This window comes from Microchirus variegatus, assembly GCF_963457635.1.
Source record: "Microchirus variegatus genome assembly, chromosome: 1".
NCBI classification, from domain to species: Eukaryota; Metazoa; Chordata; class Actinopteri; order Pleuronectiformes; family Soleidae; genus Microchirus; species Microchirus variegatus.
In genome coordinates this window covers 15055649-15071012 of record NC_139802.1, presented here as the reverse complement: position 1 = coordinate 15071012, position 15364 = coordinate 15055649, and the positions used below count along the sequence as shown (strand labels likewise).

General features: G+C 43.3%; 1 protein-coding gene across 1 annotated transcript; it reads right to left on the bottom strand.

Annotated features, from left to right (window-relative positions):
- Window positions 1-103: 103 nt before the first annotated feature.
- Window positions 104-15364, bottom strand: mms22l (MMS22-like, DNA repair protein; the record flags this gene model as incomplete). The annotated part of the gene is made up of 25 exons (XM_083893188.1): window positions 104-179; window positions 355-522; window positions 651-747; window positions 1678-1844; window positions 2042-2253; window positions 2436-2581; window positions 2720-2876; window positions 3220-3362; window positions 3584-3717; window positions 4520-4670; window positions 4948-5129; window positions 8441-8730; window positions 8848-9064; window positions 11024-11259; window positions 11560-11679; window positions 11780-11842; window positions 12647-12823; window positions 12924-13037; window positions 13239-13369; window positions 13496-13589; window positions 13831-14008; window positions 14110-14197; window positions 14727-14779; window positions 14964-15089; window positions 15192-15364. The coding sequence occupies 25 exons, from the start codon at window positions 15362-15364 to the stop codon at window positions 104-106; spliced, it is 3693 nt and encodes a 1230-aa protein (XP_083749314.1).

Here is a 15364-nt window from a genome sequence, read left to right as displayed (position 1 = left end):
TAGTTTTTTTTTGTAATGCACTTTTCTAATCTTAATCTAATCAAGTATTTATTTGAGCTGGTGCCAGCTGCCCCTCCTTTTTTTGTAAAAACAAAAATATATTTTAGTCCACTTCCAAACTGGTTAGTTCAACCTGTCCTCTCTCCCCAAGCAGTGACAGCAGCTTCTTATACGCACTCCTGTCAGATAAAGAGACAGGTCAGTCATGTTAGTGGGCACCTTCAGTGAAGCAGACAGCTAGTGTTTCTAAATCAGCGCAGGACACAGGTTTATTGTCTAGACAACTTAAAAATAGTCCAAGGCAGTGGATGCAGTGTTTGTTGCCTCCAGGATATGATTCATGCTCTTGCTCACCTCAAGGCGATGTTCTTGCCCAGTCCTCTCTTGTGTTCAGTGTTTCTCAGGCTGAGAGACAGGCTGGGAATGAGAGCTTGGACCACAGTGGGATCTAAAACAGCCACTATCTCCAGGGCACCGTACACCTGCCGGTCATACACTCCCTCATTCTCCTCCACAAATGACCTAGGAGTATTGGGATGACACACGGCAAAAGCAAAGACAGATAAGAGCAGAATGGAAATGTAAGAACGGACAGTTTCGCTCCAGATATTTATTGCCACACATTAATTTCAGATGTTACTGTCGGTTACCGTAAGACCGCGATCATCTGGTCACATGGTTCGCCTGTGGATGCAGCAGCACATCGTTCCACCACAAGCTGTAAAGCATCTGTGCTTATTTTCCTCACTGCACAGACACAAAAGACACTGCTATCGTTAGACTGTAGTGTGGACCCTTTCAATATAGACAAATGGCCATTTCATTCACACCAATGTCAAATTATTATTAGCTAGCTCTGTGTTTGTTTTTGTGTCTAGAGTTGAAAAAAAAAGTTATGTTTCACATGATGACTATTGGAGGGAAGGCAGGAGCAGAACAGCTACACTGGCAAAGTGAGAAGGCAGTGAAGTCGAGATTAAGGAATTATCCTCAGTTCTCTGAGACATCAGTGAGGAGAAAGAAATGTTGAGGGAGAAATTTAGGTTAAGGAATTAACCCCAGCTCTCTGAAGCGCAAGTGAAGTAGTGAGATACCGAAAAACAAATGTTGAACAGTTGGAATACTAGTTGTTGTTTTCAGAAAGCTCTGCAGACGCCGGCAGTGGTTTCATGAAAACAAAAACAATGTCAGATAGGAACATTTTTTTCCTAATCCTAGAGAATGAAGTCAGCACCATGTAAGAGATGAGCATTGATGTTTCCTGTGTGACATCATCAGTGGCACCACATTATGATGATTTACAATGTCAGTTAACATTTTGTCTCAATCGCTAGTTTTCAGGTCTTTTTCCATTAGAACAAGATTTGTCAATTTAGTAAATTATGTTTTTCAAGTTAGAGCAAACTAGACAATAAAGCATAACACACCGACAGCTGGTATCTTCCCATAGGTGCCTGGTTACAGGTGAGATCTGTGAATTTCAGGTAGCAAAAACTGACAAATCTCAAGACTTCAAAAGAGAACAGGAGTAAGTTTTGCAAACGGAAGACTATGTAAATTTTTATATGGGTGACAATATATAGGGGTTTGAAATATTTAATCTGTTTCTTCCACTGGGAAAGAATAACTAAGACCAATCCAAGCCTGATTGAACATGTGTGCGTGAATGTCACTTACCCTGTGGCTCACTGACCAGCATTACACAGCGCAGCAGAGAGGGGAGGGGCAAAGTAAGGAGGGTGGGATCTGAGTCACTGTTTCGTCTCAGGAGTTCCAACAGGAACATCAGAGTTGATGCCAGGCGAGGAGGTGGGGCATAACCTTTGAACTGCAGGAAGCTCTCACTGCATATGCACAGAGACAAATTACATTAAGTTCTAAATTTGCATAGTTTAAGAAATAAACACTATCTATCTAAAAACATAGTAAAATACATGAAACAAGAATGTTTACATCGGTGATGATGAGATATTATTTTCTGTTTGCTGGACAGGGGTTCTTAAATTATTAAAAATACACACTCAAGTGGTAGGCAACCTACCAGAGAACCTCCAGGATGGTTCTCCTCAGTGATGCCCCCCGGGTGACTGAACTGGGCTCGCAGGCACTCAGAAGCACTGGGTGGTTGGCGATGATGCCCATGGAAGGTGAGGCGGGAAGGAAATGATCCAGATATCTGCGAGTAACAGAGCGGAGCTGCTGCTTCAGGTAGACACCCTGCGACTGGGACACACTGGAAGCCACCGACAAACCCTGCCGGAAAATAAATGAATAATGTCAGAGTGGAAACATCTGAACAAGTTACAGATGGATGAGAGATGAAAGGGGTTTGAGTTCTCTTTCATGACACCCTAACCCTTTACACTTGCTGCGTGTCCTGATTGTGCAAGACGTGCTGGTGTTTCAGTGTACAATATATATATATTGCCTCTGACCTGTAGATAGAGTGGCAGGCTCTCCCTGAGGGCTTTGTCCTGCTGTGTGAGATTGTGTGGAAGCAGCATCCCATCCACGATACGAAACAGAAGCTGCTGAGCTTTTGATGTGGCCAGGAGGGGGCTCCAGTGCTTCACTATGCATCCTGAGCAACACAGAACAGAGAGCCACTCAAAGACACGACTTTCACACCTGTAACAATGTCATAACTCCTGTTACACTGTAAAATCAAACAAACAAAGAGCTACAGGAGATTTGTTCTTGAGGTGGACTTTTAACTCACCCACAGCCCAGTACGCTAGCTGCAGTCCCTCTTGGTTCTTGCTTACAAGAGAAGGTTTAATGTGTTTCATGATGTCGCCCATGTAGTCCAGGGCTTTGGTGACCATGGCCGAACGCTCAGACAAAATCTGCAGTCCACTGTACACACGGCCTACAGCCTGACACCACAATAAGAAGCAGATAAGAAAGAAAATTCATGAAAAACTTTGCATATGTACGAATGCTGTCGTAGCAGAGACTGCATATATCACATGTAATGCACACCTAATTTTACTTAGATAGGCTGAGTACATTATATTCTGGAAAGTGCTTCATCTCAGGGACAGAAAGGTGATGCTGTCGGCTGTGTCAGGCCAAGTCTCCCACAGCAACACCATATCCTGTCACAATAAACCCACTGCTTCCTGTGAACATGTTAAATGCACCGAGACACAAGGATAACTTGTGCTGATATCACTGACATACCAGTAGTGGATCTGTCATCTGTGAACACGTGTTTACCTTGATAAACATCTCCAGGGCTGAGGTGGACTCGAGCTTGGTGCCTGTGGGCTGGAGGGCAGCTCTCTGCAGAAGACCGTCCACTTCAGGGAGCCTCAGCACGAGCCGGGTCAGCTCACACAACTGCTCCTCCACAGCGCGACCTGGAAGCACGTGGACACAAACACTGTGCATTCAGAAACAATGTATTTTATATGTATTAGTAGATTTTAAAGTCCATTAAAATGGATTATACACTGGAGTGTTAAATGTATGACCTCTGGGTTTATCCTCAAGGGAAAATATTACAGGTGGTTTGGAGGTATGGGCATAAAATGTACAAAAACAACAGGTGTGTAGATATTTATTCATTAATTTAATTGACCTGTTCTGCTTTCAGACCCATCTGCGTTCTTGTAAAGGTGCTGTTGTAGAACACATCTGAACCAGGCCCTCACCGACAGGCTCTGTGCCGAACCCGAAACACCATAATCACTGCTTAGTGAAGAGACCAGCTCACTGGAGGAGACAGAGATCACCGAACAGGTTATGTGACATGTAGTTAACTCTTGCGTTTACATGTGTACATTTGAGTGCCAAGTCCCTCACACACACACGTGCGTGCAGAAAGTATGTGGGATAATATGAACCATATACACAGAGTTCACTTACATAAGTGTCATTGTGACTAAATTGACAGCGAGTGCATAATCACCTGAATGCATGAACAGTGGAATCCACTTGTTTCTGAAACGTGTACATGCCTCTTCCAAATTAGATTTCCGAGTTGACTAACAGTTTTTAATGAAGAGTCGAAAAGAAGAGAGGGATGTGAAAATTCCTATCTAAGGTGTGGAAGCGCTTAATTAAATTTTCACATGATTTAAACTGGTAACAACTCAAACTGCAGAGAGAGGTGTCTTGGCAGGCTTGTATGTATCCACAATAAATACAGGCGCTGTCCTTGTTCAAGCCTTTATGTTCGTGTGTATCACCTTAATCTCCTGTGATGAAGAAAACCTCGAAGGTTGAATTTGACAAGTTGCTTGTTAACCTTGAGTGTAATTTTAAAGATCAACTACATTTTTTCATTGTGTTTAGAGGCATTATTTTATGACACCATAAATACTCAGTTTCATTGTATTTTTTACTGTTTATATTGTGTGTAGATGTACAGGACAAAAACAGTTTCTACATTTTGATAAAGTATGATAGCTGACTCAGCAGGCTCAACCCATCCTAGTGATGGACTATAAATTATTTGTGACTGACAGTATATTGAGTAGATATACAATGAGTTGATACAAGAGGGTAAGTAAACCTGTTTTGGAGCAGATGGGGAAGGTAGCGAGTCACCAGTGACGGTTGAACCATGTCGTCCCAGGCAAAACATTGCATAATGGACTGGACTGGGTTGGGCTGGAGATCTTGGGGGGCAGAGTTGGGTAAATCAAAGGCGAGCAGAGTGAATCCTGAGGAAGATGAAATCAAGTTTGTGTGAATAATTAAGAAGTCAATACATGAATGATGAAAGTGCAACCTATGAAACTTGTGTCCCAACTTATTTGTCAAGACAAAAATCCTTTCTTCCAAATTTAAATCAATAAAAACACTTTAGACTCACACCTCTTGGTCTCTTCTCTGTAATTCTCTATTTTTATGTAAAATGGTGGCATTTACTTTGCTTTAGTCGAAATCTTGACTCACTATCTCCTGGTGTCTCTCTTACTCCCAGTGGGTATAACTGACCTGCAGCAGCATCTGCTAGCTGTGCCGGTGGAGTCTGTGAGAGGCGCAGGCTGCGCAGGAAGGGGAAGAAGTGTGCCCAGAGAGCCGCTGCTACCGCTAGGTGGCGCTCTTTCACCACACTGGTGGAGGCATGAGCCCAGGCCAAGGTGGGTGCTGACTGGACACTGCGTTGATGGACACGTCTGGAAGGACACAGACACACAGAGCAGATAAACAAATCTAACTCATGCAAAATCCAAACATAGCGCTCCCTCTTGTGTACAACACGCACACCTCCCTCTTCTCCACCCTCTTTCTTCTCAAATCCTATTGCTCCCATGTTTCTGTCTTTCACCACTTCTTGATGTGTTTTCCTTCTCTTCTCTCCTGGGGGATTACTGGTGCGGTGGTGTGCTACACTATGGAACGGAGCTGGATGAAAGCAGAGGTGGGGAAGGAGAGGAGGATATTATAGCCATAGAGAGGAGGCTAATGCTGATCCCCTGTACACACTATACTTTGGCTCTTCTGGCTCATCCCTGGCCCTGGCCCCAGCCGCTACAGCAGCCCCACAGTGGCTGGCATGAGCCCAGATAAGCAGCTGAAGGAGCTGTAATCTCATTTAGACTGGAGATGATCCTCCTGTCCCCCTCATACGCCCAGATGGGGGTGTGGGGATGTGCGGTTTGAGGTGCGCTCGGGAGAGAAGGAAAGGACAGAGGAACTAGCAAACCCCCCCCCCCCCCCCCTCAATCCCATCCTCAACCACTCTAGTCCCCTTCTATGGTACACACACACACATATACACACACCTCAACGGTGTCTTCCCTTCCAGCAAGGTTGCATCTAATCCAGAGAGAGCTGAGACAATCGATTAGAGTCTGAATTCATTAGCCTCGTTACTACTGCAGAATGAGCCTTTCACACCCATCAACCCTCATTGTACAAGACATCGTCAGAGACCCCACTTAATCCTCCTCACTGCAGCTTCTTACACCGAGCACACAAACATACACACTCAACACCAACACAACATTGCAGTTCCTGTTTAACCTTTCCCCAGCTGCAGCTAAAATGCAGACAAGACCTAGAATCCTCATAATGACAGACAGATAACAGGGTATACCAAATAAACACCCACTTTCTCTGTAAAAATAATATAAGCAGCACTATTAAAAAAAAAAAAAAAAAAAAAATGCACAGGTGTAACCGTTAGAACATTTTTCACAATAGACAAAAGAACATTGTCTTTGAAAATAAAGACTCAACATCTGGTAAATTGTCTTAATCTTCATAAAGGAAAACACATCACAAGGAGGCTTGTACTTTATCAAATCAAGGGGACATGAATTAATTGTCATCAGTGAAAAGTGATCCAACAGAGTGTGCCAATGTCAGCTCATCTCATCAAGCAGTGCCACCCACAACCTCCCACAGCAGAGGATCATGGGAAGGAATCAAACTTAGGAATTATGCTTGAGACTGGCTTCGTGCCTCCAGCACCACGGCAATGGCGATCAAGAACAAATGCTTGGACCCTCCACTGTCTCAGCCATTGGCAGAATAATTCTCTTAATGTGTGCAGATTCCACATGCTCTTAATAGACATAATGATGCACAGGCCAAATTTACCAGGCTACATAATTACCCATTAATTGTGTCACAGAAAAGGCATTAATCACAAAGACATGCCGAGAATTACCAGGCCAAAGAATTATGTTTAATTTGGTGGGACGGATTGGATAGAGGAAGCATGGTATGTTTTTTTTTTATCTGGTTAAATGGGTCAGTGTGGTCCAGGCCATAACACAGTGCGTGCGCCTCTGGGAGTTCTCTTCTTCTCTCGCTCTCCTTGGCCATTAATGTGCAAATGTGTGCCCTCCAACCCCAAGATCTGAGATGGGAAGTTAGGGAATTAGCAGAGATAACCAGATCCAGTGTTAATAGCGAAATAAGAGTGGAGTACTCTTAGGTTAGTGTTTCACCTTTGGTGTGTGTGGGCAGGATTGTAGGTTTGTATATGCAAGGTGGGGAGGAAAGAATGTATACACTGGAGAATAAAGCAATCATACGCCAACATTAAAAGCGGAGAGAAGGCCACTGTCCTTATTTTACCATTTCAAAACACCTTTTTTTATGTACTAAGTGGTGGATGCTGCACAACTTTAAGTGCTTACTAATATCTAGCAATAACATAATACTATATTTAAGCCAGACTTGCATACTGTGAAGTCTCAGGATTAAACCTCAGAACTGCAGCACTGACTTACAAACAATTAGTACAGAAAACATGCTTCGTTTCTGTACTCAACATTACATAATTAGATTAGCACAATTTATTAAAAAAAGTTACTCAACATCTTCATATTTTACAATAGATGAAATGACTATGTATAATGAGAAATATGTTACTTGCAGTAATGAACCTGAAATAACTCCGTAGGTCTCCAATGATTATGGTGCATTTTAGCTTATTTTTGCTTAGGTATATATATTTAAAAAAAATTAAACTACCTGTCCAGCGCAAAAGGAGGGAAGAAACCCATCCAAAAACTTCAGAGCAGGTTATGTACAGCACATAAAGTGCAGGCAAGCATTACATTGGTGCCAAAACAAATGGAGCTCATAACTCAGTCCAGGGTCCTGAAGTACTAGTGTTGTTGAATTCCTTTGTGTTCTTCCTTATTTGAATATGTTTTTTTTTGTGTTTGCGTTTCCATTCCTCCCAATATTGGTGCTCTTTCTCATGCATATGTGGTGTCCTTCAGTTACACTGTACTCCTCGCTATTGTTATGCTTCATTACAAAGCAAAGGGATACTGTAAAATGAAAGGCTTGGAAGCAAGGTGACACTCTCTGCCATTAGATTTAATTTAGATGGATCTACTGTGCACTACAAGATCACACGTCATTTCTCACTTCATAAACTTACAGTCTCAGCTGACTCCCATCTTCTATCACCTCTGTTCCCACCTCTACCTCGCCACATAAACAGACACTGTGTCAGATGTGGTGTTCTGTCCCTCTGCTGGGGTCGTTCATGTAACAAACACCTGTGTCCTACAGCTGAACCCATCCTGACACCCTACTGACCATGGTCTCTCAACAGGCCCACAACACTACCACCATACCCAGGACCACAGGAGGGTCCATGCAGGGTCTCTTGGGCCTGTAACTCTACTCAAGGATGGGCAGCACCTGGTGAGTGTGACCTGGAGGCCACTAGGCCTACTGAGACCAATAGGAGCCTCAACTAAACATAAGGTCTTCATAGACTCTTACTCCTGCTGACAGCACAATCCACCTTTTGTCAGTATGAGAAATGAGTGGACTCTAGACCGTGTTGGAATACACAGAGGAAATTGTCCTCCTCTCCTCTGGCCACAAAATCTATGCTTGGCATTAGCCAGAAAACATTTGCGTAAAATGATTTAACATCTGTGAGTATACTGAAAACCAGAGGAAAGATATGTGATACCTGGGAGCTGATGCTTATTTACACCAGCTGTCTCACCTGAGCTGCGCGAGGACAGACTGCAGAAATCCCAGGGCAGAATTCAGCTCTGACTGGCCGCAGGCACGGAGCAACCAATCAAACCCTCCGTTTAGTAACTTTTCCTCTGATAGGCTGAGACTGGTGCTCATCTCAAACACCTCTGACACGCCATCCAGATAGGAGCCAAGTGACCCCCACAGGGCAATTTTACGGGAGACTTCTGTGGTCTTGTCGTAGAACTCTTTGGCAGTTTCATTAAAGGATGAAGCCAGCCAGCTAGCCTGGGCACCAACGTCCAGACCCCTCTCCTTGAATAAGAATAAAAGGTGGAAATTGAACATTCAAATTAAAAAAATAAATTAAAAAACTAGCATATTGTGTATTTTTAGTGCCAAGTTTTCACTGATTAAAAAAAAAAAACATACCTGGAACAACAACAACAATGACAGCTGCCCCCTCCAGACAAGGGTACGGTGCCCAGGAGGGCAGTTAGAGGGAAGGAAGCCCAGCAACTCACAGGCTCTGCTGGCCACATCTTCCAGCTCTATCTGTCGTGCCACCACCAGAAACAGCAGCAGGAAGTTTGTGAGGCCTGCCTCTGACAACTCCTGCATCTTCTTTGAGGAGAACCTGGAGTAAATCCTGGAGATAAAGATGAAAATTGAGAGAGAGAAGAAAAACATCAAACAAACATGGTCGAATGGTCAGCTTAGTGAGAGTGTGCACTGTTTATAATATTATTAAATCTGTTTTGTTTTGTTTTTTTAATTGACCAGCTAAACAGAGGTGGTTTGTTCCTCTGAGACCAAAACTCTGACTTTAAATACTGACAAACACAACTTTCTACCCTCACCATGCACCTCACCACCTGTCTCTATCAGCCTCTCAGCTCCAGGGGAGATGCAGGGCTGCCTCGCCAATGTGTGGTGTGCTTGTGTGCGTGTGTGTGCAATAGATGGAGGAAGAATAGAGAACCACCCAGCACGCTGTGAGATCCTGCGGGCACTGTGGAGAAATGCCTTTAAAGATCATGTTAAATGTCAGAGACACTCAGACACACAGCAGTAGGCGCTTGGTCCCTCTCTCTACAGCCAAACCAATTTACTGCAACACCAGTGAGAGATCAATAAAACCACACACACATACAGCCACACATTCAGCTCGCAGCCTTCTCGCCTGGCAGGGAAACACATAACACTAGAGCCTCCCCCTTTCCATACCACCTCCCAAACACAGATGCAGACCACACAGGTGAGTAGAGCGGCTGTTGGGGTCAAAACACTAATAGTGAGCATCCTGAGACAAGCTCAAGGTAAGAAGTATGACTGATATAAAGGTGTGGAGAAAAGCCAGACAGGAATTGAGATAAGACTGGGTTAAAACCAAAATCAGATTAGTTACACCCACAGAGGAGAAGATGGCCAAGCGTGTAGTCATTGTGTGAGGAAAGGGGAGATTTAAATAGATGAATGGGTAAGATGTAGCAGAGATATAAGCAGTGTACAGGGAGCCAGAAGTGGGGATTTTCTGTGTTCCCCTAACCTGCATGTCTGTTTGTTTATTCCCAACAGCTTCTTTTTTTTTTTTTCCTAAGGCGAGCAGATGCTTCCATCTCCCTACTTTAGATCAACATGCTCCTCGTCGATCCCATTAATGTGGTTGTCGCAGGTGTCCCGCAGAGCCGGGCCAGGAGTGGGAATGCTGCCGAGACCTTATAGCGATACAGTCAACAAGCCTCGCGCTTCCTGAATGGGAGGAGGAGGCACGAGGCAGTGGTGATAGTTTTGGTGAAGGGTGGAGTGGGGAATCTGGAGCTGTCCCAGGCCAGCCTGGCCGTTGCCAGACTGCCTACAGCCCCCACACCCCCCACCACCCAAGCTCCCCACTATTCGTGTTGGAAACCAACACAGCTTTGTTAAGGCGAATTAACCGCCACGCTCGTTAGCTAATTAGGCCTCATGTCTGCAGTTCTACTGAGCACATTCCAGACAGAGGGAAGTCATTAGGCGGATTTATCTGTGGCTGTTGCTCTCTGGCACACAGCCGGTCTAGAATATAGGATAGTATTTGGATGTACACATCAACCTGTAATCTTTATTGTCTTATTTTCTTACGTTTCTACTTAAGGGAGCAGGTGCAGTGTGTGTGTGAGAGAGAGTGTGCTTGGAGGAAGCTCCTTGGCTCTGGTCTGTTCTGAAGAGCAGGTGGTTGACTCCTGAGACACCTGCTCCACTGGGGGGTCTGAGTAAATATCAAAGACACACTGGGAGACTGCAGTGCACCTGGCACAAGCACAAACAAGACTGAAAAGCATGATAGTGTGCAAACACGGATTGTTTGTGTATTCATGCACGTACACACCTACACACACATTAGAAGATTAAAGGGGGGAAAATTATTCTTAGAAAGCTTAGTCTCGATTAGTAATCGTTTTCTGTCCAACCCTCCATTCCATGTTGCCACTCCAAAATCCTGTTGTATATGATGTATATATTGTCGATTTGACTGGCTGAGAGAGAGGCTTACTTTTTCTGGTGGAAGCAAATGTAAAGTAGTGAGAACTACAAGTACAAAGCCTTCCAAAACTCTCTCCATCCTTACCTTCCTTTGATCTGTCTCTGTGGGGCTCCACCAGCCCGGTCCTGGCCAAGGCACAGGGCCAACACTCGAAGAAAGATGTGGAAGGAGTTGGCTGAGCGGTAGAGCTGGGTGTGTCCTGGGGAACAGAGGGTAGAGGGGGAGCAGCAGCTGCGGGCCTGCTCCAACAGAGCCAGCGGTGTCTTGCACAGCGTGCCTAGGCCAGATATCCCAAGCCAGGGCACCGTGAATGAGGCGTTCTGGTGAGGAGGGAAAGACAATCATGCAACTGTACAGGCCATGATAATAACCTATAATAAATACTTTTCTAATGCTTCATAAATATTCTTACCAAACTTGAGAGCTTTAAGTAAAGCTAACATATATACAGTGAAAATTCTAGTAATTAAATAATAGGTCGGGTGCTTGTTATATTATGAAATAAGTCAGAAATGGTCTGATTGCTGCAGTTATGTTTACATTTAAGTAACATATAGGGTTTGTGCAACTGCCAACGTACATAATATAGCATCAAGTAACATCTTGAAGCTTATCCTCACCAGATTCCTGCTGTAGTAGTCCCAAAGAGTTGAGACAGCGCTGGTGCTCGGTTCCCACAGTAGACAAAGACTGAGGCAGCAGTGGACATGCATCCTCACCTGTTCCTCTGCTAAACTTCCCTGATGTCACACAAGTAACAAACACATTTACTTCAGTATACAATCTAGAAATGTAAAAAAATGAATGAAATGAATCAGAAAGGTTGGAAGTCAGAATGACCTTAGGATTAACAGTCATCCTGACCAACTCTTCTACAAAGGTCCAGTTATCATCCAGATGTTTCTGTGGGAGCATAAAAAAGGAGAAAATGTATTTTAAAAGAATTAAAAAAACATAAGTGAATCATTTTAATCATACTAGTTATGATAAAAAAATATAGATCAGCTTCACTGCCAAAAAAAACCAGTTGCAAAGAGTCTTTCTATTCACTTGAATTAAAATTAAACCTTTTCAAATCATGGGTTGATGCAAGGATTAACAAAATATATTTTGGTGATACTATTGTTTTGAATACAGGTTAGGCCTGGGTATGGCCAAATATTTTTAACATGATAAAAAAAAAGTTTCAAATAAGCCGATATTGATAATAATGCATTAAAATGCCAGAAAATTAAAGATAAAGTTTTGCTGCACAGTGAAATTGATTGTGGTTTTTAAATTCCTTATGGACAAAAAAACAACCATATATAATAATATCACAATATACAGTAGGTTGTTCAGTCCTGGACTTGTGTCCTACTTAAAGCATCCACACAGACATCCACTAAGATCTGTTTGACATCAATTTCATCATCCACCCATTTCTGCAGTGGTTCACGTGGATGCCAAACCTGCAGACTGCGCATGCTCCCCCAAGCACAGCACAAAGAACAAGACAGTAACCTGTAAAGCCGCTAGCTTGAGGTTAATGCATGAACTGAGCCACGGGCTGCACATGGGGAAATGCGAAATGACTCTCCACAGAGGCAGAATGCGGTAAGTATGACTCAGCCCTTGGGGTTAATTCCCAGACTTCCTAGTTAGAGATACAGTTTTACAAAAGTGGTAACCGACAGGCATTATCGATTATGATTTTCAGTCCCTTACCTCCTTCTGGGCGGTTCCATTGCGACTGTACTGGCCTAACATTCCTAAATGAGTGACCAGCCACCATGTGAATCCCAGAGGGTCTTTACAGTGAGTGGGGAGACCAGTGAACTGTTCTGCTGCAGGCTTCCCTGATGCCAGTGGCCTCAACAACAAGTTCATGTAGCTCCAAAAAGACTGGAAGGATAGCAGAAAACATGTAAGTAAATTCATCATGGAAAGAGTCATATTCGATTGTGTGTGTTTTTAACACGTGGATGTATTGTGGACGCAGTACCTGTGTGTGTAATACTTTATTCCTGTGCTCCAGAAGGTGCATGAGCAGGACCCACAGTTCTTTGGTGCAAGAGCAAAGGTAGTGATGGCTGCTCAGAGCATCTGTAGGCCTTGCCTAAAAACCAACAGGATTGTGTACACAGTAAGCTCCCAACTGCAAATAAAGTTGCCATCCAGTTTCTGCCAACCAGTGACTCACTGTTGTATAGTCAGCAGCAGTCTTTGAGCTACTAATAACCGACAAAATAAAAACTCATGTCATGGATGCATCTCATTCTCAACAGTCAAGTGTAGTGGTTTTTGGCGAGCTGCCCACCTTGCTGTATTTGCCTATGGCCAGACCAGTAAGATCACACAACAGACTGCACAGGTGTTCTTCAAACAGACTGGCGTCAGTCAGGTTCTCTCCTGTCAGGTTCACAAATTGGTGGGCATACACCACCTGGCCTAAGGAGAGGAGCAGGTCAAATTGCAAAAAGCCTCCATGATAACAATACCACACAAACAAACCCCGTGACACATTATTTTATATCTTCATTTTGAATTTGCTGTCTGGTGCACCCGTGCACGAACCTTGCATCTTGTAACCAAGTAGATGAAGGATCTCCAAGACTGACCAGTGGATGTCGAGATGGAGATGTAACAAATGCCATGAGGGAGGAAAAATCTGTGGAGGAAAGCAGAGAATTAAGAACACATCAGTATCAGTAGCAGGAAAATCACCCGGGTGGAAGAAATTCTTTGTTAATGGCAATGAAAATTTTAAATGATATTATATTCATGTTATTTATTTTTCTTGCCTTTATGTATACATTTCTAATGCTTCAAATTCATTCATTCATTAAAACGCTCAATGGGAGTATGTGCTCGAGGCCGACCTATTGAGGCTGTTCATTGTTCACTTGTACCTTTCCTTGGTTCTGTATAGTGAAGGCACTCTGGACGTTGGCAGGCAGGTCTTTGAGTCGTCCTATGAGGAGAGTGATGCCAAACAGCTCCTCTAGAAGAGCAGAGGGGAGCTGAGCTTCCAGTTCCTCATAGGGGTGAGACGGACATGCATCCAGGGAGCTGGAAGGTTCCAGATATCTGAAAAGATACAAAGGCAGATAAATGCAGGATGTTTTATATGCATTTACAAAAAAATAAAACCAGTGGGAGGGAATTTGACATTTAACCCAAAGAGTTACCTGTACACGAAGACTTTGACAAACTGAAGAAATGAGACGCATTGTTGCCTGAGGTCTTCTGCTTCATAGTGGAGGTTGCCAGCTTGACCTAAGATGTATAATGGATGTTGTAGGCATTATTCATTCTCTTGCAAAACAAACCCACTGCATCAGATTTCAGACATGACACAAATGCAAAGAGTGAGCCCATTATACTCTTAGGGTAAACTGATGAACTGATGAAGTGGTGATATCAAAATAATTTTAGTGTACTTTTAGTGTTCCAACTCTAGAAAGCATATTCTTGCTAGGACTTGTTGTTACAAGTTAAATAAATACCGTTAAATAAATAATCTATACACGGTACTAACAATATTCAAACTTTGCTGAATGTTTTCTAACAATACTATTGGAATTATAACCCTGACCTGAAACTTTGGCCGTAATGAGCTCCATCGGTTAACGCTACTTAATCCCTCATATGTACAAGCTGTGTCCAACTGACTCGCCAATCAAAGTTCTAATGTTTCATTCACATTTCAGTTAAAATGAAGAAAGAATATAATATAATCCACAAATTAAAGAGACTGACTATTGGACCAGGAATTACATATATACATATAAATATAAAAGCTTACCAAAGTCATGTGAACTCGACTGTACCAAGGTCTCCAATCTGTAAACCTTTTGTCTGAAACACGACAGAGCAAACAAGACCGACGACATGCACATGAAACATTCCCAGTGAACATTTACATAAACACACATTTTCTCAGTTAGCTCTGTTATTCTCAGTAAGAACCTTCAGATTAAGTAGTGGTAGTGGTAGCATGAAAAGTTTGACTGACATTACTTTTACTTTACTTTAGTCTTACCTGAACAGACCAAAGAGAACCTTGGTCGTTTCCACCAGTGCTGTCTCTGTTACCCAGGGAAAACCGAAAATCTCCACCGTGTCAGTCTCATACTCTGCAGGGGCAGGGTCAAGATGCAATAGCAGCCTAATGGCAGGACAAAATTCACAGTTAAGACTTAATATACTAAAATAATCCTGTTGATGAGTCTTCATTTTGGATATTTCCATAGGTATAGAGAATATATACCGCTTAAGTGAGCCTCTTGCAGCATATCCCTCTGTGGATAGTGCTCCAGTAGGGTCATCTTTAGTTTCGGAGCAGCAGAAACAAGGCGGCTGGGCAGGGGTCAGCTCACACAGATTGTCTGCTGCGAAGGGGGACACTGGTGGAGTGAGGGATTGGCTGAAATCATCTGCCAT